Source organism: Dipodomys spectabilis, unplaced genomic scaffold (assembly GCF_019054845.1).
Source record: "Dipodomys spectabilis isolate Male_0828 unplaced genomic scaffold, ASM1905484v1 ptg000004l, whole genome shotgun sequence".
NCBI classification, from domain to species: Eukaryota; Metazoa; Chordata; class Mammalia; order Rodentia; family Heteromyidae; genus Dipodomys; species Dipodomys spectabilis.
Genome location: NW_024870681.1, coordinates 4,084,140 through 4,111,270, shown reverse-complemented (window position 1 = coordinate 4,111,270; position 27,131 = coordinate 4,084,140). Strand labels below are relative to the sequence as shown.

The 27,131-nt window shown below is 47.6% G+C and overlaps 1 protein-coding gene across 2 annotated transcripts; it reads right to left on the bottom strand.

Moving 5' to 3' along the window:
* Positions 1–698: 698 nt before the first annotated feature.
* Adap2 (ArfGAP with dual PH domains 2) lies at positions 699–25,848 on the bottom strand. 2 transcript variants are annotated; one of them, XM_042691049.1, is made up of 11 exons: positions 25,647–25,848; positions 24,879–25,009; positions 23,148–23,239; positions 20,225–20,304; positions 18,319–18,431; positions 13,672–13,818; positions 9,517–9,600; positions 6,186–6,248; positions 4,573–4,650; positions 2,422–2,656; positions 699–1,336 (listed from the first exon to the last, which is right to left on the bottom strand). In XM_042691049.1, exons 1-11 carry the CDS (start codon positions 25,738–25,740, stop codon positions 1,302–1,304), a joined length of 1,152 nt encoding a protein of 383 aa, XP_042546983.1. In that variant the 5' UTR covers positions 25,741–25,848; the 3' UTR covers positions 699–1,301. The 2 variants fall into 2 exon arrangements, with proteins under 2 accessions (XP_042546983.1, XP_042546986.1); XM_042691052.1 differs by lacking the exon at positions 9,517–9,600.
* Between the last annotated feature and the right edge of the window lie 1,283 nt (positions 25,849–27,131).

The following is a 27,131-nucleotide window of genomic DNA, read 5'->3' as shown; positions in this document are numbered from 1 at the left end:
TCTTTCATAAACTTTTTAATATCAAAACTTTAAGTTTATATTAAATTTGCACAAATAGGAAAATAAATGCTTATCTGTACTTCATTTAGATTTATCAATCACTAACATCTTGAACAGAGATGTTCTCAGTAAACATATATGTATACACACAGACACATGTATACATACATGTACATATAAAGATACTACAGATTGAATACACATATATTCTGTTCATACACTTGCATACATACACTTACTTTATGTAGAACTCTTTTAAGAACTGGCTGTTGACATCATTATATTTTTCTTTAGTACATATCTCCTAAAACCAGGAACATTTGTCCTATACAAATATAGCATGAGAGAGTGAGGGAAGGGGTGACATCGTCCAAAAAGAAATGTACTCTTTACCTGACATATAACTATAACCCCTTTGAATATCATCTTTATAGTAACAATAATTTTTTTTGAAAAAAGTGAAAAAATACAGCATAATTATCAAAATTTTACAGCACCATTAGCTAATGTACATCCATATTCTCCAATATCTCAATTATGACGTTTGCAACTATTTTTAAAAATTCTGGATCCAATCCAAAACTCAACTAAGCACTGGTGGTTCATGCCTGTAATCCTAGCTACTCAGACTCTTAAACAAACCACTCAGAAAAAGTTAGAAGTAGCACTGTGGCTCAAGTGGTAGAGTGTTAGCCTTGAAAAGAAGCAGCTCAGGGACCGTAACCAGACCCTGAGTGCAAGCCCCAGGGCTGGAAAAAAAATAGAATTCTAAACTGTATCTAGTTGACATGTCTTACTCTCCCTTAATCTAGAAGTTCTCTACTATTTTACCTTTCATAACATTGACATTTTGAAGTGTCTAGGTTAATTAATTAGCAGCAGGTACCTAAATGTGAATTTGATTGTGTCTGGTTATTTCCTCATGGTTAGATTCAGATTAAACATTGACCTTTTATTTTGTTTGGCAAAATGTCATCCTCATGAGGCTGTGGTGCTTTTTTATCCCAATACCTCCAGATAGCTTGGGGGGAAAATTCTAGGCCTTCATGACATTTCCAGCCTGGGTGCAGTGGAGCCAGGCTATGGGTTCATCTCTGTACCAGATCCAGAGCTTCCCGAGGCTGGGCAGGGGGAAGCAGAGGGAGCCCAGGCAGCCAGAGAAATGTTCCCAGCGTCAGTCTTGTCAGAGTTCTCTGCCAGGGACAGCTGGGCAACCAGGGCAGAGGTGAACTCTCCTGTGCCCAGGACCTCAGGTGCTCAGCGGCCAGCCTCCTTCTCGGCAATGATACTGTGACAAAAGGTCACCTGCTGGCACAGCCACTGTCTGCTGATACAGCTGCAAGGGAAACAGAGGGCTGAGGGAAGGGGCCATGGCAGTGCCATCAGGCTGAGGGGAAAAGCCAGCACAGGGACAGTGTGCAATGACAGAGGGAACCCCGATTTAAAAAAAAAAAGTTGATACAAAAGATAAAACAAAGCTGAACTTTAAAAACAGACAGAAACAACGAGAGACAGAGAGGCCACAGGTTCAAAAAGGAGAAAAAGCAAATTGACAGACAGGGAAAAACTGAGAGGCACACACATGCGCATACACACACACACACACACACACACACACACACACACACACACACACACACACACAGAGGTCGTGGAGAACAAAGTGGTGGCTCACAGGATTCCCTAACACTTCTGCATCCTTTTCTGAGACTCTTTGGGACAAGCAGTAAGTTTGTGTTTCTATCAGTCAGCCTCAGAGGGCACAAGGGCTTTCCCCAAGGGGCCACTGAGCAGGGTCACCTGCTCAGTCTGTACTTTTCCAAACACAGAACTTCTCCATTGTGCCACAGAAGGTGGCCCAGGGCCAGAAACTTCTTGACCTTACTTAGCAAGCACACCTCCCCTGCGTGCAGGGCTGCAGGAGATAGGGCCCCTCCAAGTGACACTTGTGGGGTGATGCAGAAGAGCAGGAGAGACAGAAGGGAGGGCCCAGGGAAAGGAATGACACCAAAAATACCCTTCCCTCTGGGTGAGGAAGAATTCAGAACACCAACAGCTAGCTGCCCAGCAGGGTGACCTCTCCTGACAATCTCAGGCCAGAGTTTTCTCATGAGAAAAGGGCTGGGGGTGGGAGTGGGGTTGGAGGGAGGCTGCCCAGCTCAATAGAACCCAGTCTCGGGGTGTTCTGCCAACTCCTCCCAAGGCAAGTGGAGAAGGACCCTGTTAGAGGAACTTGGGGACCTCAGGGGATTTCTGCAACAAGGTGCAATGTCTGTTTTTCCTTGGCAGGAAGAGAAGACAATGAATGGAAAGCAGAGTCAGAACTTTCGTAGCTTAGCAGCTGAGCCCAAAAGAAGAATAAAAGAACATTCCCCCCCCCTCCCCCCCCCCTCCCGCCTCCAGCCAGTCCCTGCTTCTCACTGAGGAGGTGGAGGTGGAGGGGCGACAAGGGGCGGGACAGGACATCCCCCAGACTCTCCAGCCACTCTCGCTGCTCCTTCTCACTGGGGCAGGTAAGGATGAACTTCCGCTCCGGGGTAACTATGGTGAGGCCGGCTTTCCAGCGGTTCCCTCGAACGCCCCTGGGCAGGTCTTCACATACCTCGTAACCCTGCTCACTGCTCCCCAGAAAAACTTGGCCCTGCTCAAAGGCATCCTGAAAATCAAAGGCACCCGGTCATCAGAGATTACCCTGGGGTAGAAAGGACCCTAAATCCCTGAAGGCTCCTGGCTTTATTTTGGTTTTGCTTTTTTAAAGTATGAGAAGCCTGTTACCTGTGGCTTATGTCTATTATCCTAGCTACTCAGGAAGCTAAGACCTGAGAATCATACTTTGAAGCCAGCCCAAGCAGAAAAGTCAAGGAACTTATCTCCAATTAACCAGTAAAAATCTGGAAATGGACCTGTGATTCAAGTGGTAGAACATCAACCTTGAGTGAAAAGGACCAGCAGAACTTGAAATTCAGCTGGGTGCTGGTGGCTCACACGTGTAATTTTGGCTATGCAGGAGGCTGAGATCTGAAGGATCACAGTTTGAAGCCAGGCAAGGCGGGAAGTCCAAGAGACTTTTTTTTTTTTGCCGGTCGTGGAGCTTGAACTCTGGGCCTGGGCGTTGTCCCTCAGCTCTTCAGCTGAAGGCGAGCGCTCTACCACTTGAGCTACAGTGCCACTTCCGGTTTTCTGGTGGTTTATTGGGGATAGGAGTCTCAAGGTCTTTCCTGCTCGGGCTGGCTTTGAACCGCGATCCTCAGATCTCAGCCTCCTGAGTAGCTAGGATTACAGGCGTGAGCCACCAGCGCCCGGCTCCAAGAGACTCTTATCTCCAATTAACAACCAGAAAATGGGAAGTGAGGCTGTGACTCAAAGTGGTGGAGTACTAGCCTTGAGCAAAAGAGCTCAGGAACATTGCCCAGGCCCTGAGTTCAAGCCCCACAGGCTGAAGTTCAAGGCGCAGTACCAGTTCATACATGCATGAACCTCCCTCCACCCCCACCACACACACACACACACACACACACACACACACACACACACACACACACAGAGTATGAAGGCCCTACCAGGCATGGTTTTGGGATTTTTTTGTTTATTTGTTTTGGTGGGTCTTGGTGCTTGAACTCAGAGCCTGGGCTTTGTCTCTGAGCTAGCACTCTATCACTTTGAGCCACAGTGTTACTTTTGGTTTTCTGGTGGTTAACTGGAGATAAGAATCTCATGGAATTTCCTGTCAGAGCTGGCTTTAAACTATGATCCTTAGATTTCAGCCTCCGGATTACACATGTGAGCCACCAGTGCCTGGCTCCAAGCATGATTTTGAAGGGCTTTGAAAACCTTTGAATAAATCACAAGTGTCACTTGATTGAAAAAAAAATTAATATTCGCTGAAGTGCATAGTAGGTGCCTTCTGTGTGTGTGTGTGTGTGTGTGTGTGTGTGTAACTCGGGCCTGGGTGCTGTCCCTAAGCTTTAATGCTTAATACTAATGCTTAAGGCTGGTGTTCTGGCTTTTTGGTGGTTAATTGGAGATATCAGTCTCATGGGCTTTCCTGTTGGAGACTTTCCTGTCAGAGCTGGCTTTGAACCATGAGCCTTCGATTTCAGTCTTCAAAGTAGGTAGGATTTCAGGCATGAGCCACCAATACCCAGCTACAGTGGGTACTTTCTATGCAGCAACTCAGATACTCATGATGGCTACCTACAAGCCAGACCTACTTCCCACAGAAAAAAACCATGAGCCAGATGGAGCAGTGTGGGCACTGTACCCAGGGCACACCACTACAAAGACAGGCCTGAGCCACCGCAGAGCCCACACTTCTCACCAACTCTTCTCCTGCACCGCTTGGTTATAAGTGAGCTCCAGAGACTCAAGGAGGAAACACCTTATCTATCCACAATTGGCAGCCCTGGGGAAACCCACATGGATTTCCCACACAGAAGCTAACAGAGAGAGAAGCAAAGGATACAGGCCTTCCCATCAGGGTCCCCAGCCCTGGCATGCCTGGGTAGTCTCTGACAAGGACTGGGCTGCATTTGTCTGGGGACATGTTAAGGATACACCAGGAATGGCTCTTACCAGAGGGTTCTTGTAATACAGCAGCCTCCGTTCCTGGGGATCCAGGGCAAACCACCTTTTCTTGAAAGGTTCTCTCTGCTACAAAAGAGAGAACCACTTTAAAAGGGTTGGAAAAGGCCAAGGACAAAGATCACAGCCTGTCCCAATAGTTCTCCAGCCTGGCTTCTGCTGTCAGATGCCCTGGTGCCTCTCTCCTGGGCCTTGGACTTGTGCTCAGACTCTGCAACCTCTATCCTCTCCTTCCTGCCCCAGCTTCACTGCCCCCCCCCACCTCCCTGCAGCAGTTGCGGCCTGGGGTTGGAAGTGGTGCTTTCTGCTTTCTCAGGCTGTGGGCAGAGAAGGAAGCTGGGGAAATCAGAAGTGGCCACTGCTCAGCAAGGCAGAAAGTGCTGGCTTGGGCCAAATTCTAACCTAGATCAAGGGAGAAACGGCTCAGCACAAGAACAGGGGAGGGGGAGACAGATTGCCTGGCTAGTGGAGGAAGGAGCCTGAAAATACCTTTGGATGTTTTTCTTTTCTTTTTGGGGGGGGGGTCTGGTTGTGGGGCCTGAACTCTGGGCCTGGGCGCTGTCCCTCAGCTCTTCAGCTCAAGGATAGCGCTCTACCACTTGAGCCACAGCGCCACCTCCGGCTTTTTTCTTTTTTGCTTATGTGGTGCTGAGGAATCAAACCCAGGGCCTCAGGCATGCAAGGCAAGCACTCTACCACTGAACCATCTTCCCAGCCCCTGGATGTTTTTCCAAGTAGCCTGGGACTCCATGCTTCCCTAATACCTGGCCCTCAATCTGTAAAACCTTTTCCAAAAGCCATGGATTGCAGCCTCTTCAAAGTGAACTTCTGAGTCTCTTCTCTATCTCTCCTCTTTCTCTGCCCCTCAAGCACCTGGATCCTAGGTGGCCAGTTTCTCTTTACCTAGCATCCAGGCTCCATCCTCCTCCACCCCACAGCTGGCCTTCCTTTCCTTCTTAGATTAGGGAACAAGAGCTTGCCCTAGGTAAGGGGCTTGTTTAGTAGTGAAGAAGAGCCAGTGAGTGTGCACACTAGGGGCTGGGAAGGTGGCTCAGTGGTAGAGCGCTTGCCTCATATGCATGAGGCCCTGGGTTCGATTTCTCAGCACCACATAAATAGAAAAAGCCAGAAGTGGCGCTGTGGCTCAAGTAGTAGAGCGCTAGCCTTGAGCTGAGGAGCTCAGGGACAGTGCCCAAGCCCAGAGTTCAAGCCCCACAACCGACAAAAAAAGAAGAAGACAAGTGTGCATATGTATTTCCTCACACCTCACTAGCCCCACAACCTTGGCTGGTCCTGGTAGGCTCACATACACAGGTTCACACGAACGTTCTGGAATACCCGCCCAGGAGCTGTCCCTTCTTGGTTCTGCTTTCCCAGGAATAGAGTGGGTTAGATAGGGTTCTGAAGAATAATGGTGATGATGGTGGGGTGGGGGGCTGACCATGAGAAGCCTCTCACCCACTAACAGCCAGTCTCCACTGACTCCTTCAACCCAGGAACTTAGATCCTTGTTTTTCCACCTCCCAAATTCTGCCCTATTGGTGGTCATGTGAGTCTGAGTCCTGCAAAGGGTGGGGGGGGGGGGGGGTAGGGGAGAGGTATACCTTTGGGCCAGTCTTTTCCATGAAGCCTTGTTTGAGGTAGTTCCTGGTGATAAAGGGCACAAGCTGGGGGAAGAGAGACAGACACTGAGCCCCTATTCATGGCTCTCTGTTGAACATGGCTCCCAAAGGGGAAGTTAGGAAGGCAGAAGGATGTGCATTCGTGGTTTCTGGGGTATATTTAGAACCTGCACTGGATATAATATGAATATTTCAACCAAGTCAGTCAACAGCATCCCAGATGTTTGGTGAGCTTACTGGCACAGTTGAGTCATGGTGAAAGGGCTTCTTCAGTCCCAGAGGCTGGACTCAGGAGAGGCTTGGAGGAAGCTGGGCCAGATTTAAATTGAGCTGAGAGTCTGTTCCCCTCCTCCCCTCCTCTGGCTCAGTAGTCAGCACTCTGGATTTCCCACCTACTGAAGCAGCAGTAAGCAGTTCTAAGTGCTAACTCAGCACCACAACTACAACATTCTGGACTCTGATCCCTGGCCTTGTTAAAATCATGTCTAGGGAGTTGGTGTCTCAGTGCGTCCCTATGCCTAGAGTGGATTCTGTCTCAGACACCCAGCCTCCTGCAAACTATGGAACTGAGGAGCATTTGGGCTTTCCAGGAAGGCCAAGCAGATAGAAGGAAGAACAATTCAAGATTGCTATAATCCCTCCATTCCTAGCACTTAAAAAATTCTTTTTTTTGACCAGTGGTGGTAGCTCATGCCTGTAATCCTAGCTAGCTACCCCAGAGGCCAAGATAGGAGAATCATGGTTTGAAGCCATGCTGGGGAAGGAAAGTCCAAGAGACCTTTATCTCAGAACAAAATTTCTCAGAAAAAGTTGGAAGTGGAGCTGTGGCTCAAGTGGTAGATAGAAGAAAAAAAAGGAGGAGGAGGAGGAGGAGGAGGAGGAGGAGGAGGAGGAGGAGGAGGAGGTGGAGGAGGAGGAGGAGGAGGAGGAGGAGGAGGAGGAGGAGGAGAAGGAGAAGAAGAAGAAGAAGAAAAGGAGGAGGAGGAGGAGGAAGAGGAGGAAGCAACTCAGGGAAGTGCCTAGGCCTTGAGTTCAAGCTCCAAGACCAGCACAAAAAAAAAAAGAAAAAAAAAAACAAAAAAAGAAAAGAAAAAGATATTGTACTCACAAACTGACATACTGAATTCAACCCCTTTGTACAACTAATTTTAAAATCCTCTTATGTGTGAGATTCTTATCTCAAATTAACCACTAGAAAACCAGAAGTGGCATTGTGGCTCAAAATGGTAGGACTAGCCTTGAGGGAAAAAGGTCAGGGATAGTTCCCAGGGCCTGAGTTCAAGCCCCATGATTGACAAACAGGAAAAAAAAAATCCTCATACTGTGATTATAGGCCTCAAGCCTATAATCCTAAACCTCAAGAAACTGAGATCTACGGATCACAGTTTAAACCCAACTCAGGTATACATATTCAAGAAATTAACCAGGAAATCATCAGAATTACTGGCATGGCTCAAGCACTAAAGTGTCAACCATGAGTGAAAAACAAAACAAGTGAAAAGAACTTGGGATTCTAAATTCAAGCCCCACTATCAACACACACACACACACACACACACACACACACACAAAATCTTTTTACACAAGATACTTGGGAGATAGAGATAGAAGAATGGAGGTTCAAGGCCAGCCCAAGCAAAAAGAAACAATCCTCTTAGCAGCTTCAATCAGGAACCAGATTTAGCACCTCAAAATTGGAAGAGACCCTGAAGATGACAAGGACCAACCACCTAGTCATCAGTACAGAAAGCATTGATTAGAGAAGTTCCATAACCTGCAAAGAGCACACAGCAAGTTATTGATAAATATCCAGGAGGACCCAGGCCCCCTGCCTCAACCGAGCACTCTGCCTCATACTGTTGAGCCTCCCTACCCAAGTCTGAAGGAAGTAGATGTTATCCCAGATGCCAGGGAATGATCAAAGGCTCACCACTGCCTTGGCCATGGCAGGTAGACATGGTCCTGTTACAATTGTAATGGGGGGCTGGGAAGGTGGCTCAGTGGTAGAGCGCTTGTCTTGCATGCCTGAGGCCCTGGGTTCAGGCCCCACGACCGGACACCCCCCCAAAAAAAATTGTAATGGGGAGGTACCCAAGATTTCCCTGATGTTAGAGTAGGAAGAGCACCTTCAGATACTCAAGTGACCTTCCTGGGACTCATGTTTTCATCAGCAAAATGAGAATAATCACTCCACCTAACTAATCTAAGGGATTAATAGACTCTGTGTGTGTATGTGTGTGTGTGTTCCAATCCTGGGGTCTGGACACTATCCCTGAGCTGCTTTTTTTTTTTTTTTGTCGGTCATAGGGCTTGAACTCTGGGCCTGAGCGCTGTCCCTCAGCTCTTCAGCTCAAGGCCAGAGTTCTACCACTTGAGCTACAGCCCCACTTCCGGTTTTCTGGTGGTTTATTGGAGATAAGAGTTTCAGGGACTTTCCTGTTTAGGCTGGCTTTGAACCGAGATCGTGATCCTCAGATCTCAGCCTCCCGAGTAGCTAGGATTACAGGTGTAAGCCACTGGCACCTGGTTTATCCCTGAGCTTCTTTAGTGCATAGCTAGCACTCTACTATTTGAGCCACAGCTCCATTTCTGGGTTGTTGTTGTTGTTGTTGTTTGGGGGGAAGGGTTGGTATTGTTTTGGGTTTGTTTTGTATTGTAGTGGAGATAAGCATCTCACAGACTTTCCTTCCTGGGCTGGCTTCAAACCACAATCTTCCTGAATAGCTAGGATTATGGGTCTGAGCCACAAGCACCTGGCTAGAATTTTTTTGGTCTTTTCTTTTATGGAACTGGGAATCAAACCCAAGATGTTGTACTAGCTAGACAAGTGCTTTGCCACTGAGCTACATCCTAGCCCTAGATTTTTTTTTTTTTTTTTTTGGTCCGGTCGTGGGGCCTGAACTCTTGAGCCTGGGCGCTGTCCCTCAGCTCTTCAGCTCAAGGCTAGCACTCTACCACTTGAGCCACAGCGCCACTTCCGGTTTTTTTCTTTTTTGCTTATGTGGTGCTGAGGAATTGAACCCAGGGCCTCAGGCATGCAAGGCAAGCGCTCTACCACTGAGCCACCTTCCCAGCCTTAGATTTTTTTTTTGAGTGTTCTTTCTTTCTTTTTTAGAATTTCAAGATAAAATAGGCTCAAACACACTTTGTGAGCCAGATATGGTGCTTCCTTTTGAGGTGCCCAGCCCCCAAGTTCCAAGGCCTTGCATTACCACAAATCTAGTGGAGTCTCTGAGTATCTTGGGGTCAGGAGTCAAAGAGAGAAGGAGGTGGCAGCAGGGAGACTCAGAAGCTGGGGCCCGCATTCACTCACCTCAGCCTCTGGGAGCTCAGGAAAGGCCACTTTGAGGTATTGTAAACGGGCTGCACGAAGGGCATTGAACCAGTCTACTATCTCCTGCCAGAAGAAATGCAAAGGATACAGACAGCCAGTGAGATGGAGGCGAAGGGAACAAGTCTGGTGGTGGGGTGAGGGTTCTCAGTTATGGGGCAAATCCCAGGACAAAAAAAAAAAAAGCTCAGGAAGTGGCGCTGTGGCTCAAGTGGTAGAGCGCTAGCCTTGAGTTGAAGAGCTGGGGACAGTGCTCAGGACCAGAGTTCAAGTCCCACAACCGACAAAAAAAAAAAAAAGCTCAGAATAGTAGGTGTGCTTGACCTAAGGAGGAGAAAGGGAAATGGTTTCATAATTTTGAAAGTGTACTCAAATGAATTTCTTAATCACTGAGTTACATCCATGTCCAGAACTGCAGCTGTTCGAACAAGTCTTCCAACTCCCCAGTTCCAATTCTGAGGAGCTCGCTCTAGCCTTTGAATCATCTTGTCCTAGTCCAGTCCCTGCTGCCCTGGAAGGGCAGGGATGTCACACTGGCAAACAGATGGGTCTCAGAGAAGCAGGGCTTAGCCTTAGTGCCCAAAATTCATCAAAATAACCCTGCAGGTACTGATGTCAGTGGCTCACACCTGTCATCCTAGCTACTCAGGAGGCTGAAATCTGATTATCATAGTTTGAAGCCAGCCCAGGAAGAAGTCCATGAGACTCTTAGCTCCAATTAACCACTAAAAAGCCAGAAGTGGAGCTGTGGCTCAAATAGTACAGCACTAGACTTGAGTGAAACAACAGCAGCGGCAGCAACAAACCTCAGAGACAGCTTCTAGACCCTGAGTTCAAGCCCTGGGGCAGGCACAAAGATAGATAGATAGATGATAGATAGATAGATAGATAGATAGATAGATAGATAGATAGATAGATAGATAGATAGATAGATAGATAGATAGATAGAGACATCCACAGGATGAGCAGAGGTAGGCTAGGAAGGTGGCTTAGTGGTAGAGTGATTGCTTAGCATTCATGAAGTCATGGGTTTGATTCCTCAGTGCCACGTAAACAGAAAAAGCCAGAAGTGGCACTGTGGCCCAACTGGTAGAGTGCTAGCCTTGAGCAAAAGAAGCTCAGGGACAGTGCCTAGGCCCTGAGTTCAGGCCCCAGGACTGGCAAAAAAAAAGGAAAGATTAAAAAAAAAGGTGGGCGGTCGAGTGTTTGCCTTGCATGCATGAAGCCTGGGTTCGATTCCTCAGCACCACATAAGCAGAAAAAGCTGGAAGTGGCACTGTAGCTCAAGTGGTAGAGCACTAGCTTTGAGCTGAAGAGCTTAGGTCCAGGTCCAGAGTTCAGCCCCTATGACCAACTCAAAAAAAAATTAAAAAAGAAAAAAAAAGGTGGAAGTGTGGGAAATTTTGGAGAGACAGAGTGCCCCAGGAGATGAGAATGTGAATGAGTTAGGTGGATTGTAGTAGTGGTAAATGGAAGGAGCTAATAGGTAAAAGAATTTAGGATAGCAGAGAGGACTCCAAGTCAGGCAACTTCTTAACATGCTCCCACATGTGCATGCTCCCACACAGTTGTTGAGGCTAGATCTTGCCTCCAATAACAAACAAACTAGACAAAACCCAAACAGAAAGACTCTTCCTGGATCTCAGGCACTAAGTGAATGAGGCCAACCCAGAAAAGCTGTATTCAAGTTTTCACTTTACAAGGTCTCTCAAATCACAGGCTGGTGGGGACAAATCCAATTTGTATACATATTCATTTAGCTCCTTAAAATTTTTTTTGTTCCAATCCTCTATGCAGGCTCTCCTATTTATGCAGCACACCAACCCAGCTTTCACGCTAGTCCACTTTATTTTTAAATTATATCGGAGCCCACTTGTAAAATGGGAGGATTGCAATTGGAATCCAGCCAGAGCAAAAAATGTTTTCAAGACCTCATCTCAATCAGTAAAAGGCTGGCCACACTGTTACCCAGCTGTGAAGAAAGCAAAAATAGGAGTAAGCGCAAGACTATCTGAAAAGTAAGTCCAGCAAATAGGGATGGAAATATGAAGTGTGGTTAAAGTAGGAAAGTACCTTCCTAAGTGAGCACAAAGTCCTAGATTCAAACTGTAGTAACACACACACACACACACACACACACACACACACACAGACTACCTATCTGACTCCTGCAGGCACATTTTCAGCTCTTCATTGATGTTCCTCTAACACAGAGGCAGGAGTGGCTGGGGGCATCAAGGGAAATGGGAGAAGGGGCGGCCTCCACAACTGGGCAGATGGGAGGGAGCAGGTCACACCAGTTTCAGAGACCTAGCAAAGTCATGATAGTGACCATCTGACATGAAAGGATTGCTCAAAGTGTCTAGCCAATTGGCAGACATCCCAAACTCCAGGAGTCCCCTCTGTATCTCCCAGACTACCCAACTCCTAAGATTTTGGTAAAGTCAATCACAGAAACTGAGAAAGGTAAGTGATTTTAGATTTCTTACTAGTCTTGGAAATGAGGCTCTTCAATGTACAAAACAAAGGGGTGTGACATCACCTGACCCTTGGGATTACAGAATAATTTGCCCCGTTAGAAGGAGTATACTCTCTCCCTTTCTACCTTTCTCCTCTCGTTATCTCTTCATTTCTTTCCCCTTTTCCTCTGTCTCTCTCTCTCCCTTACACACACACACACACACACACACACACACACACACACACACACACACACACACACACACACTCCTGATTCCTCTCTCTCTCAGGCTATATTACTATATTGCTTCTGGCCCTTGATAAATACTATGTGCCTTTCTTGTCTGGGTCCTTCTAGCCAGATTGTAGTGGGTTTATAGCAGTTACCAATACTGAAGCAGAAACTTCTTGCTCTGGAAAGCTTATTCTGGAAACCTTTTCCTTCCCCCATATACAGATAGATACTTTGGATCTCTGTATTATTTGTTTGGAAAGCTTTTTTTTTTGGCCGGTCCTGAGGCTTGAACTCTGGGCCCGGGGGCTGTCCCTGAGCTCCTTTTGCTCAAGGCTAGCACTCTACCACTTGAGCAACAGTGCCACTTTCAACTTTTTCTTTTTTTTTTTTTTTTTTCTTTTTATTTCCGGTCGTGGGGCTTGAACTCTGGGCCTGGGAGCTGTCCCTCAGCTCTTCAGCTCAAGGCTAGCACTCTACCACTCAAGCCACAGCGCCACTTCCAGCTTTTTTCTTTTTGCTTATGTGGTGCTGAGGAATCGAACCCAGGGCCTCCAGCTTGCAAGGCAAGCGCTCTACCACTGAGCCACCTTCCCAGCCCACTTTCAACTTTTTCTAAGGAGATGAGTCTCATAGATTTTCCTGCCTAGGCTGGCTTTGAACCATGATCCTCAGATCTCAGCCTCCTGAGTAGCTAGGATTACAGGTGTGAGCCACCAGTGCCAGGCTTGGGAAGCCTTTTTGCTTTTTGTCCTAGGAAAACCTAAGACATTTGCCTATCTCTGTGTCTCCAGAGTGCTGACCACTGTCATCACTGTCATCATCAGTGCCTATGCCTCCACCTTCCTTGAGGTCCACAACTCTGCCCATTCACTGCAGAGTCCTTTGCACATCGCAGGAGCTCAAGAAAGATGTGTTAAAAGACTGAATTCACCCAGCAACAAATAATACAGAGCTGCAATTGGCCATAAGATGTCCTTTACATCACTACTATAATCACACACAGGTAATGCAGCAACTGTTTCTAAGTCACTTCATGATCGTGAAATTCTTTCCCATGCACAGCTCCCAGTCACTGGGTGCTAGAGTCCACAGACAAGCACACACACTCAGCCGCGAAGAGGCTACCCAGGAACACAGCTGACTGCAGCAGCCAGGGCTCCAAGGCCTCTACTCTTCAGACCACACCACCAGGCACCCTGCCCTAACCCAGGAGGAAGGAAGCATGGAGGCTGCTGGCAGAGTGACCTGCGTCACCACCGCAGTGTGAGCAACCATTGGGGAGGCCCAGTCCCCGCAACTGCCTCGCTGCCAGGACTGTCCCTCCAGCAGGGACATGTAGGGTGGTAATAACTGAGGAGCCACTGGCTGTGGGACATCAGGAAATGCACAATGGAGTGGCAAGCTGAGCCTGCCAAGTCCCAGGCACCAAGCTGGGGGCTTACCTTCCCACTTTCATGATACACAAACAGGTTCCGGGTGCGGCCCTCTCTCTTGTAGGTGATCTGCAGCCCATGTGGGTGCCCTATCTTCTCTGTCTGGAAAGTAGCATTCAAATCCTTGATGCTGATGACAGCTTTGGGGCCTTTACTCTGAAAGGAAGGAAGGAAGAAGGGAGGGAGGTAGGGAGGAAGGAAGGAACGAAGGAACGAAGGAAGGAAAGAAGAAAGGAAGGAAAGAAGAACGAAGGAAAGAGAGAGAATTGTCAGATACAGTCAGTGGGGTGACTTACCTCCTCACCAAGATTCTGCCCCCCGTCCCCATCCCCACCCTGCCACTTTTTTTAACTGGGGTTTGAAGTCCAGGGTCTTGCCCTTGTTCAGCAGGTATTTTACCATTTGAGCCATACCTCCAGCCCAAAAAACTCTTTAATTAATTTAGGGTGGTGTCAGTAGCTCATGCCTGTAATCCTAGTCTTAAGAGGCTAAGATCTGAGGATTGCTGTTTCAAGCCAGCTTGGGCAGGAAAGACCATGAGACTCTAATCTTCAATTAACCACTAAAAAGCCAGAAGTGAGTTGTACTACAGTGGTAGAGCACTAGTCTCGAGCAAAAACAAAAAACTCAGGGGGCTGGGAAGGTGGCTCAGTGGTAGAGCGCTTGCCTTGCATGCCTGAGGCCCTGGGTTCGATTCCTCAGCACCATATAAGCAAAAAGCTGGAAGTGGCGCTGTGGCTCAAGTGGTAGAGCACTCGCCTTGAGCTGAAGAGCTGAGGGACAGCACCCAGGCCCAGAGTTCAGGCCCCATGACCGGACCCAAAAAAAAAAGCTCAGGAACTCAGGGCCTGAGTTTAAGTCCCAGAACTAGAACTCACATACGACAACAACAACAATAATAATTTATAGCAAATGCCTGTAATTCCAGGAAGGTTGAAACAGCAACCAAAAGAATTATAGTAAAGCCAATTCCTCTGTGATCCACCCACTGTGCCCCTGCATCCTGCAGGGTATCTCTGGTATAAGTCTAATATTTGTCCTTCTAGGTTCCTTTCATCTTGTACTCATACAAATATATCTATGAGCAAATGCATAGTATTGTCTTATGTGCTATTGTTTGATTTTGTATTGAGATGCTAGGAGAACCAACAAGCTGATAAGTAGGAGGCCCTGAATTTAAACCCTGGTACTGACACAGAATAAAAAGTGTTTGGAGGTACTCTTGAATGTGCTAGGCAAGTACTCTACCACTGAGCCATGTCCCAATGCTTGGTTTTATGAGACCATCTGGCTATGTAGCTCAGGCTGGTCTGGAACTCTGCCTCCTAAATGCTGAAATTATATATATATATATATATTTCTTGTTTGTTTGATTGTTTGAAACAAAATATCACTATGTAGCCCATGCTGGCTTTTTATTTTTTTCCATGCTGGCTTTTAATTTATGGTCCTCTTACCTCAGCCTCTTTTATTTTTTGTCAGTTGTAGGGCCTGAACTCTGGGCCTGGGTGCTGTCCCTCAGCTCCTCAGCTCAAGGCTAGCGCTCTACCACTTGAGCCACAGAGCCACTTCCAGTTCTTTCTGCTTATTTGGTGCTGAGGAAATCAAACCCAGGGCCTCATGCATGCAAGGCAAGCGCTCTACCACTGAGCCACCTTCCAAGCCCTGCTGTCATTATTGTTTTGAATAGGTTACACTTTTTCTTGGGCCAGTCTGAACCACAATCTTGCCATTAAACCATCCCATATAGCTGGGGTGATAGGGGTATGATACAACACCCAGCTTTTTATCGATTGAGATGTGATCATAGGAACTTTTTGTTTGGGCTGGCTTTGCAGCCATGGTCCTCCCAATTTCTGCCTCCCTGAGTAGCTAGGATTACAGGTGTGATCCGCCATGTCCCCCTTTCTTTATGCTTTTGAGGTGTGTGTGTGTGTGTGTGTGTGTGTGTGTGTGTGTGTGTTGCATTACTTGGGATTAAATCTAGAAGTTTTTTGTTTTTTGGGTCCGGTCGTGGGACCTAAACTCTGGACCTGAGGGGCGCTGTCCCTCAGCTCTTCAGCTCAAGGCTAGCGCTCTACCACTTGAGCCACAGCACCACTTCCGGTTTTTTTCTTTTTGCTTATGTGGTGCTGAGGAATCGAACCCAGAGCCTCATGCATGCAAGGCAAGCGCTCTACCACTGAGCCACTTTCCCAGCCCCTAGAAGTTTTTTTTAAAAAAAAAACAACTTTATTGAGATATGAGTCACATAGCATACAATTCACTCTTCTAAAGGATACAAGCAATGCTTTTGGCATACTCAGAGTTATACAATATCAATCAATTTTAGAATTTTTTCATAACTCTAAAAGAAAGCCTATCCACTTAGCAGTAGTCTCCCATCCGCATTCCTAGTCTTACACATTATGAATTTTCCCATTTTTGACATTTCATATAAGCAGAATCACATAACATGTGCTCTTTTGTAATAGACTTCTGTCACTGTACCTAAGCTCTTTAGAGTTCATTCACATTTACCATGTTTCAAACACTTACTTTTACTGCAGAGTATTATTCCACTGTATTTGCATATGGCATTTTACTTATTCATTTGTTGATGAATGAATTAAGGTTTCCCCCCCCCCCCCCCCCCATTTTGGCTGTCATAAAACTGTAATTAGATGGGCTGGGAAGGTGGCTCAGTGGTAGAGTGCTTGCCTTGCATGCCTGAGGCCCTGGGTTCGATTCCTCAGCACCACATAAGCAGAAAAAAAAAAAAGCAGGAAGTGGCGCTGTGGCTCAAGTGGTAGAGTGCTAGCCTTGAGCTGAAGTGCTGAGGGACAGCGCCCAGGCCCAAGAGTTCAGGCCCCACGACCGACCAAAAAAAAACCAAAAAACTGTAATTAGGAACATATATGCAAAAATGTAACTGAAGTATTAAAATGAGCACTAAAAAGACTTTTGTGTCAGTCCTGGGACTTGAACTCAGGGCCTTGGGCACTGTCCCTGAGCTTCTTTTTGCTCAAGGCTAGCATTCTGCCACTTAAGCCACAGCTCCACTCCTGGTTTTCTACTGGTTAATTGGAGATAAGACACTCATAGTCTTTCTTGTCTGGCCTGGCTTCAAATTGCAATCCTCAGATCTCAGTCTTCTGAGTAGCTAGGATTATAAGCATGAGCTACCAGCACAGTGAGTACCATAATTATGAGAAAATTAACAATGCAAAACAATTTAATAACCATCATGTTGCACTGTTCAGTGTTGAAGTGAATATGAGAAAAAGCTAACTCCTCTCCATTATTGATGGAAATAAGTATTGGTACAACCACAGTGGTGCCAGTCAGTGGGATAAGTTGGCCTTTTCCAGTAAGTTGAAGATGTACACAGCTGTGACCCTGCATTTCCATTTTAAAGTCTGCACTGTGACCTGAAGAAACTTTCACATATGTGTACCAGGGGCAAAAACTGTTACATTGCTCACAGTGGCAAAAGTAATCTCAATATGAATCTAGTCATCTGGGTGTGGTGATTACACCTGTAATCCAAGCACTTAAGAGAATGAAGTAGAGGGGCTGGGAAGGTGGCTCAGTGGTAGAGTGCTTGCCTTGCATGCATGAGACCCTGGGTTCAATTCCTCAGCACCATAATAGCAGAAAAAGCTGGAAGTGGCACTGTGGCTCAAGTGGTAGAGCGCTAGCCTTGAGCTGAAGACCTGAGGGACAGCGCCCAGACCCAGAGTTCAGGCCCCACGACTGAACCCCCCCCCCAAAAAAAAAATCAGAAATCTCATCAGACTCTTACCTTGATGTCTAATAGACTATTCAACACATGCCCAGACAGGGCCAAGATCAGGGCTCGTGGCTGAGTGATTTGTGCACCATATGAAAATCTAGGTGAGAGCTATAATCTAGGATTTTGCTTATTGGAACTGGGGCCCTGAACTACATCCTTTCACATGTCCATCTTTCTCTAACTGACCACCTTGCTCAGAGTTCCTGTACATACTGCTCCCTCCCACCCACATACTTCCCTCCTAATATTTACTCAGTCCTCTGCCCATCACTAGATAGTCCTTTACTGACCATCTGTGGAGCCCCCTGGCCCTTAACTCTTCACCCCTTTATTTTACGTCATATAATTTACTGCCATCTATTATGTATTGGTACAATATCCTTCTACCAGAATGACAGCTCTGTGGGAATGAGAGTTTTGTTTTGATCCACTGCAGTGTTCCCCAGTGCTTAGAAGTAAGTGAACAGATGAAGTAAAATCATGAAATCATCAGACTTAAACATGGCCCAGTAGCTCATACCATGTTATGCACACCATAGCCCCCGTTACTCAGGAAGATGAGGCAGGTTTGCTTGAGCCCTAGAGTTCAAGACCACTCAGGCAACATAGTGAGGACCCCCAACTCCTAAAACAAAGGGGAAGAATAAACCCTCCAAAACATGGGCCAGGCTAAGCTGATTCCACATGATCACAGTGTGGGTTTTAGTGGATTAGGCTGACTGTAGATCAAAGGAAAAGGAAGAGAAGGCTGTCCTATCATGGGCTGAAATTGTCAATAAGACAATGTAAATTGTCTCTATTTACAAGAAAGCCTCAGCATGGGCAGCCATTTGACTAAGCCCAGTGTTTGGGAAGAAAGCATTCTCCTTCTGGCCTCTTACCTCTTCCTTGGTGTAGTACTTCAGGAGGCCTTCTCTTGCCAGAAGGACAAACCTCCTCCTCAGGAACTGAGCATTGTCCCTTCCCCGCTTCCACAGGATTCCTTCACGGTTACCTTCAACCACCCAGGACAACAAGGAGTGAACACACATAACCTCAGATGAGTACTCAGCCAATGAACTACTTGGGGCCTTGGGAGAGGAAAGAGCCCTCTGTCTGTTGCCCAAACTCGGCTATTACAGCTGCATGACCCAAGGATCCTGTCTGAAGCCAACTCTGTGATACCTTATTTCAGCCTGATTTCTCCCACTGTGCAAGATCTTTCTTCCTTGGTCTCGTTACAAGACACAAAAAGCTCTTAAAAAGGCTAAATCTTGCTGGGCACTGATGGCTCATGCCTGCAATCTTAGCTACTTAGGAAGCTGAACTCTGAGGATCTTAGTTCAAAGCCAGCTGAGGCAGGAAAGTCTGTGAGACTCTTATCTCCAATTAATCACAGAAAAAGCTGGAAGTAGCACTCTGGCTCAAGTGGTAGCCTTGAGCCAAAGAAGCCCAGGGACAGCGCCCAGGCCCAGAGTTCAAGACCCATGACCAGCAAAAAAAAATTTTATAGAAAGAAAGAAGGAAAGAAAGAAGGAAGGAAAGAGGAGAAAGAAAGAAAGAAAGAGGAAGGAAGGAAGGAAGGAAGGAAGGAAGGATGGAAGGAAGGAAAAAGAAGAGTTCCATGGCCCATGTTTATAAATGTAAATACACAGGGAGCAGAGACAAGAAGGTTGTGGTTCAAGACCAACCTAGGCAAAAAGTTAATGAGAACCTATTTCAAAGAACAAGCTGGGCGTGATTATCCACACTTGTAATCCCAGCTGTGTGAGAGGAAGAGGTAGGAGGATCAAAACCTGAAACCATCTTGACAAAAGCATGAGACCCTATCTGGAAAAAACTAACTAAAGGCAAAAGGATCTGTAGTCATGACTTGAGTGATAGAACCCTGGCCTAGAAAGCTCAAAGCCTTGCTAAATCATAAGAAACTGGACTTATCCTCAAAAGAGTTCTAAATGTATATAATCCTACCCAACTTCACATTGACACCAGACTACTGAAAGTTTGGAAATGAAGCTGAGCAAGCACTGGAGACTCGTGTCTGTAATCCTAGCTACTCAGAAGGCTGAGATCTAAGGATCACTGTTTGAAGCCAGCCCAGGAAGACTCCAATTAACCAGCAAAAAGCCAGAATTGGAGCTGTGGCTCAAGTGGTAGAGCATTAGCCCTGAGCAAGAAAGCTCAATAACAGCATCCAGGCCCCAAGTTCAAGTCCCAGGACCAGCACACACACACCACACACACACACACACACACACACCTTTGGGAATAAATAGCCTTGAGGCAACTGCTGGCTTAAAGAATGATTTGAGCCCTCGTAGCCAAGAGAATTGAGTATTGGCTGGCTCTGGTTCTGTGCCTCTTATTCTCTGGGTCAGTGTCAGCTTGGATTCAGGTCAGTGAGGTGAAATGCACCATTGATTTGTTCATGAAGCCGTGCCCCACTCAGGGCAAAAAGAGAGGTAGAAATCCAGCCTCTTCCTCACCAAGCCCAGAGCTGCTCCAGGACCTACATTAGCAAGGAGCAGAGATGCTGTTCTAATTGGTCTGCCAGTGGGAGAGGACTCTCAGTTCACATTAGGACTCATTGAAGCCCTGTTAGGACTTGGCACCCATGTGCTTCTCTGCAGTCAGACCACACGTGTGCATGGACCCGAGGTTCCCAGGCAGAGGAACCCATACCTTGACTTCTAAGGGTGAAGCCAAAGCAGCAGGCATCTCTTGGGTGAAACTTTCTCCTTACTTCATGTATTTGCTCTCTAGAGCTCATTAGAACAGAAATCTCAAAAGATAAGAAAATAACTTTACCTGGACTGGAGATGGTTTTCCCATCAGCCATGAACTCCTGTCTCTCATACTTAGCTCGAATCCACTGTTCCTTTAAGACCCTAATAAGAAAGGTGCTTTGGTTAGCTTTGTGTCCACTGAAGTGTCTTCTTACAGCTGAGGGCAGGCACATCATAATAGCTGTCTGCTGCTGCCAGGTGGGGAGGGGGAAACCTCAGGACTGTTTACATTGGATGATGGGTAGTTCTCTATCTTGGGGAGCTGTTCTGGGCTTTGTAGAATGTGAAACTGTATGTCTGGTCTCTTTACTAGTTCTCAGTAACACCCACAATCCAGCAGTAATATTCAGACTATCACACATTACCAAATACCTCCTATAAGGAAGTTTTATTTTTTGTCCCCGCGGATCCTCTGAGAATCCTGGATTATTCCAACACCAGGCTTAGCCTTCTAGGTCAGTAAGGAAGAATCCTGGATGCCTACCCCACTTCCTCCTACTGCATATTCAAGCTTGAGCTATGACAGTCCAAGAGACTCTTCCTGAGCCAGCTCATGAACCCAGGCACTGGGGCCTGGCCACCTGGGATGTGATATATTCTATCAATGATCCATTGTGTGATCAAGAGCTAGTTACTTCACTACTTCAAATTTTGGCAACACAACAGTAACATTGTAGCAGCCTACACCTGCTTGAGAGATTTTGATGCATGTAAAGGGCCTAGCACTATGTACATGTTTAATGCCATCTGAGTCAAGTGACTCCTGAAGAAAAACCATTAAACCAAGAGCAGACTTATTTTAATTGTTTGGTAGCCTCTTACCTTTCCCAAGTACATGTTCCAAGGCTTACATGCCCTAACTCCCTAAGCAAAGGAATAGCCAAGAGTGGAGTATTTGTCCAAAACTGGTCATCTAGAGGTCTGACCTTCCCTGGGCTCTATGAGCTGAAAGGACTAAATCTGAAACAGAGATTGACTAGAAGCCATTCCCAGGGATCCTGCTGGGAAGTTTGGTTGTAGATTGGTGCCTGGAAGTGACCTTGTTGGCAGTAGCAGGAAGAAAGTCTGGCAAGGATGAAATATGCAGGGCTGAAAGCCAGAGAGTAAGTCCTGATGATGTTTGAACCTTGGCTTGATTCTTCCTGAGGGTGATTCCTCCTCCATCCTTTGATGGTCTGGTTCCCCAGAACCCATAAATTCTCCTTTTACCTAAGCCAGCTTAAATTATCTATCTATCTATCAGTCTATCTGTTTATCTATCTATCTATCATCTATCAATTTATCTATCTACCCATCCACACATCTTCAGCAGTAGTGGGGTTTGAATTCAGGACCTTGTGCTTGCTAGACAGGTATTCAACCACTTAGGCCACATCCTTAGCACTTTTTCATTGGTTACTTTTTGAATAGGGTCTTGATATTTTTGCCCAGGACAGCCTCATCCATGATCCTTCTATTTATGTCTCCCCTTTAGATGATTGGTGTGAGACATTTTTGCACCCAATTTTTTTAAATTGGTTAAGATAGTCATGTCGATTCCTCAGTACCACATAAGCCGAAAAAGCCAGAAGTGGTGCTGTGGTTCAAGTGGTAGAGCACTAGCCTTGAGCTGAAGAGCTGAGAGACAGTGCCCAGGCCCAGAGTTCAGGCCTCACAACCGACAATAAATAAATTAATTAAATTTAATTTTTTTTAAATGTGTAAAGAATCTTTCCAGATCTAAGGCTGGTGGCTTATATCTATAATCCTAGCTACTCAGGAAGCTGAGATGTGAGGATTCCTGTTCAAGGCCAGCCCTGGCAGAAAAGATCTTGAGATTCCATCACCAGTTAACCAACAAAAATCCAGAAGTGGAGGTATGGCTCAAGTGGTACAGCCACCAGTCTTGAACAAAAGAAAGCCAAGAATGTGAAGCCCTGAGTTTAAGCCCTAGTACCTCCCCTCCTCCCCCCAGAACAAACAACAAACAAGCAAACAAACAAAAATCCCTGGTCTTCTGCATGCAAAACAGTGCTTTCCCTCCCACTCCACATTCTACCAATAGCTTTTGGGAATGTCTACATGTTAAGAAATTATAGAACTTCCGGGTCTGGTTATATAGTTTGTGTACTGTCCCTAAGGTTATGACCAGGGATCTGCAGCTCAGGTGAGACTGCTTTCCAAGACAACCTGAGCCTGGTGGATCAGCTCTAAACCAACATTCAGAAACTGACCTTACTCACCTACCAGTGTTTCTGTCCTCTCCAGGCTATGAGAACATCAGAGGCAGGAGGACAGATCTTTGAGAAAACCCTTCAGTTCACAGATATGCAAACTGAGATCCAGAGAGGGGAAGGGACTCCAGGCTGTGTCTTCCACAACCGTACCAAATGCTTTCTTGGATCTAACTGTTGATAAGGCCCATACTAGACAAAGGCCGTAGGAATAAGTAAGAGGTGAATAGGGAACCAGGAAGACCCCTCACCCAGCTTTTATTTGTTTTTTTTTTTTTTTTAGTCCAGTTGTGGGGCCTGAACTCTGGGCCTGGGCGCTGTCCCTCACCTCTTCAGCTCAAGGCTAGTGCTCTCCCACTTGAGCCACAGCGCCACTTCTGGATTTTTTTCTTTTTGCTTATGTGGTGCTGAGGAATCGAACCCAGGGCCTCAGGCATGCAAGGCAAGCGCTCTACCACTGAGCCACCTTCCCAGCCCCCTCACCAGCTTTTAAGCAATCAGGGATTGAGCACCTGGTGGCTTCGTGGTAGAGTGCTAGCCTAGCATGCATGAAGCTGTGGGTCGATTGCTCAGTACCACATATGCAGAAAAAGCCAGAAGTGGTGCTATGGCTCAAGTGGTAAAGTGCTAGCTAGCCTTGAGCAAAAGAAGCTCAGGGACAGTGCCCAGGCCCTGAGTTCAAGCCTCATGACTGACAGGAAAAAACAAACAAAAAAAGAATCAGGCACTTACACACAGTCATTGGCCTGGGGGATGTAGTAGAAAGCTGGAACTCTGGCTTCGAACTTGGCTTTCACACGGAGGTTCCCATTGTGGGTCATAAACTGCAAGACAACAGCAATTTGGGGTAATATTAAAATTCAAACAAAATAAAAGTGAAATGAAACTATGATCTACCCAGAAGGCCATGTGCTCACCAGCATGGAAGCTGGGTCAGGAGAAACTGCCTCCAGAATGACACTCTTCACCTTGGGAAGTCCCAGGCTAGAACATTACCCATGCTTCCTATAGGAACAGTGCTTTATCATTCTCACACATCAGCTCATTGGAGCCTCTCACCATTTAACATTACCATCTGCATTTTCGAGATGAGGAAACAGAGGCTCATAAAGGTTAGGAGGTTTGCACAGACAATACAGCAAGTAAGCAGCAAGTTGGGATTTGAACCTAGAGCCATCGGACTCCAAAACTCATGCTCTTTCTCCTACTCCCTTAAAAGATAGCCAAGATCCTTGCCACCCTGAAAGTGTACAGGAGACCTAGGTAGTGGGGGAGAAAGAAGCAGCTGCTGGCCCCATAGAGTGTAGAGTTCAGGATAACCAAGAAGAATCACTGGTCACACATGAGGCCAAGGGGCGGATATGACTTGTGTAAGATGTGACATTACACCTGGCAGTAACAGATTTGAGGTATGGGCAGGATTGGGAATAAACTCCAGGGTTGCAATTTTCATCCCTTGGGCACAGTGAATTCTACTCTGCTCTTCCCAAGGGGAGGCAGAGTGCTAGGATGTGGCATATGATATGCACCAACTTTGAACCCCAACTGTGTAGGGTCCGTGTTCTAACTCTGCCATTAATGTGATGAGTGACCCTTGGAAGCTAATGTGTACAAAGGATTCAAGGGAGGAAAAGGCAGTGTCACACAGCACAAATAAAAACCCTTCAGGCAGGTAGGGAGGTGGATGGGCTGGTTAGCTCCATGGCTGTTTCCTCTCCCAATGGAACGTTATGCCTCACAGGGGCAGCCATTGTATCTTATCCCTACTCTTTCTCAGCACCTAGCCTATAGGACCTTGTGTGTAGACTGAACAAGCAAATCATCCAGAAGTGTCTGCTATGGAGTTGGTGCTCAGTGATGTCACTGGCTTCTCTAGTCCAGATGCACAGTGTACAACTGCCTGCTCTCTGAAGGTTTTCTGCCCCAAATGATAAGATTGTGTTAGAATCACGGAGCAAGAGCTTCTTCTAGATGTCCACAGGCAGGACAGCAGAGTGGGCCTGCCTGCTTCCTGGCTGGCGGGAGGAACAAGAGTTGTAGATTACGAATCAGAATGTTTCTTTTCCATCCGTCCAGGAGAGCAACAATCAATTGACTGCTTACATTGTGTCTGGCCTGAACCTGCATTTTAACCCTAACAGCAGCCCAGGAACATCCATAATACGGATGTGGAAACAAGGTGTCCAGTTAGAATTAAGCAGCCTAAAGTGTCACCCTTGCCTGGCAGATGCTCTACAATTTGTGCCACACCTCTACCCCTGGAAGCTTGTCAGTGAGCCAACCATGATGACTCCGGATTGGAACTCAGCGTCTCTGTCTAAGCTGCCATCTGCTGGGTTGTGTTTTTCTCTCCTTTGCCACGGCCCCTCTCTGGGTTTTCCTCCCCTGTGGAATTGGAGCACCTTCCCTGAGCCTGCAGCTCAGCTCTTGGGTTCCAAGCTCTCCTCATGCGCTCCTACCTACCTCTACAATACTGTCGTCCCAGAAGTCAAGTCTCACGGATTTCACCTTGCTGACGTCGGGGAAGTTGCGGTGTACGCCCGAGCAGTGGAGACAGATGAAGATGCCCAGTTTGTACGAGGCCCAGTCAGGATCTGCAGGGCGGGAGCGCATGGCAGCGGATGGCAGCGGGAAGGGGACTGGGGACCCTGGGATAGGCAGGGTCCCCGACAGTTTGGATCCCAGGGCCATGGGGAGTGGAAATCGCCCCCCCACGCCATGACCTCCCCACCTTGAACAACTAAGTTGCCGGCAGGAAACTTCTGGTAGCTTAGGACGTGGAAGCCACAGGACTAAGGGGGAACCGAGAGAAGAGGGAGGGAGGGACCCGCTGGGGGGGTGAGGGGGTGGGCAAGGAGCCACGTAAGTGGGGAGGTCTGAATCAAGACCCTCCCAATGTCTTTGGGGTCAGTGCGCTGGAGTGGGGAGCCGGGGAGGGGGCGGGGCGGGGTCCTTCGGAGGGTCGGGCTTCGGGGTCTGGACCGCAGGGGTGTGGGAAGTGCGGTAGTCCCAGCCAGGCTGAGAGTCTGGTGGGGGAAGTGAACAGGACACCGGCTCCCAGACCTGGCCTTGGGGTCTCGGGGTCAGTGAGTGAGGGTGCGATTCAGGATCTTAATGCGCGGAGTCCCAGCACGAGTGGGTCCCGCAAGGACGCTCCCGGGGAGGAGTGCGGAGGACCCGGGCCGTGGCTGGCGTCCAGGGCTGCACCTGTCCCGCTCCCCGCGTCCTTACCCGCCGCCCCGCAGTCGGCGCAGTACGCATTGCCAGTGCCTGCCGCCTGCAGCAGCTCCAGCAGTCGCTTCTTGTTCCGCTCCCGGTCGCCCATGGCCGGCCCGGTGGGCTCAGCGGGGCTCAGCCCGGCTGCCTCCCGGCCGGTGGCCACCCATAGCCGAGCGCTTTCCCGACTAGGCAGAAGAGCCCTGCCCCTGGCGCCGCCTGCCTGGCGCTGGCTGAGGCAAGCCCCGCCCCCACTCGCGCCACGCCCCCCGGCTCTCTCCGCCCAGCCACTAGCCGCGCCCCCTATGGCCTCTAGTTCCGCCCCCGGGCCTCTAGCCACGCCCCTATTCCCCTCTGCCACGCCTCCAGCCTCTCCACCCAGCTACTGGCCACGCCCCCACGACCCCTTGCTCCTCTCCCAGGACATCTTGCTACTCCCCCAGGATCTCCCACCCTTCGCCATCCTTAGCAAGGACTATCCCGCAGTCCACTGGCGGAAAGTACCACAGCGTGTGATATCAAATCCTGATCTGGAGCCTGGCGCCAGGAGCTCACGCCTGTAATACTAGCTCCTCAGGAGGCTGAGATCTGAGCAAAAAGGTTCAAAGCCAGCCTGAGCAGGAAAGTCCAGTAAGACTCTTATCTCCAGGGGCTAGGAAAGTGGCTCAGAGGTAGAGCGCTAGCCTTGAGCTGAAGAGCTGAGGGACAGCACCCAGGCCCAGAGTTCAGGCCTTACTACCGGACCCCCCCCAAAAAAAGACTCTTATCTCCAATAAAGCGCCAAAAACTCAGAAGTAGAAGGAGGTATGGATCAAGAGGTAGAGTGCTAGCCTTGAGGGGGAAAAAAAAGCTCAGCAACAGTGCCTAAGTCTTGAGTTCAAGCTCCAGGACTGGCACCAAAATAAATAATCCTGGTCTTCCATTTGCTAGCTGCAAGAACAACCTATTCAGAGTCTAGTTTTCAAGGAGTCAGGACACGTCCACACCTCTGTTTCTTGGGAAAATTAAACAGGCACTAACTTCTGTTAAAGCCTTCTTCTGGTGTATATAGATATCCAAATGCCACTTCCCCCAAAAGCCTTCCTTGCTACCCCTTCTCCAGCAATCTTTCCAGACCCTAGTCTACTCCTTGGTAGAATCCAAGAATCCTTTTTGGCCCTGAGTACTTTTATTCACCTGGCATCACCATAGTAACATACATTTGCGTTAATTCCACACTCTGCCTCCAAGCATACACCACAACTTTCACTCTAGAGTTCCAAGCCAGCGGTGTTTATCCCTATATCCTTCACAGCTTCTAGAAAGAGCACCTGGATATTTTTACAAGCCCAAAAAATGTTACATGACCGTGTTCACCAGGAAGTGAGCCAAAGTGGCCACAGCTGGGTACTTATTGTGACATTCCATTACCATGAAGCAGGCAAGGATTAGGTGTTGAACTTCTTTAGTCCCTTTCCCTTCTTAATATTTGTGTGTGTTAATACTGGGTTTGAACTCAGG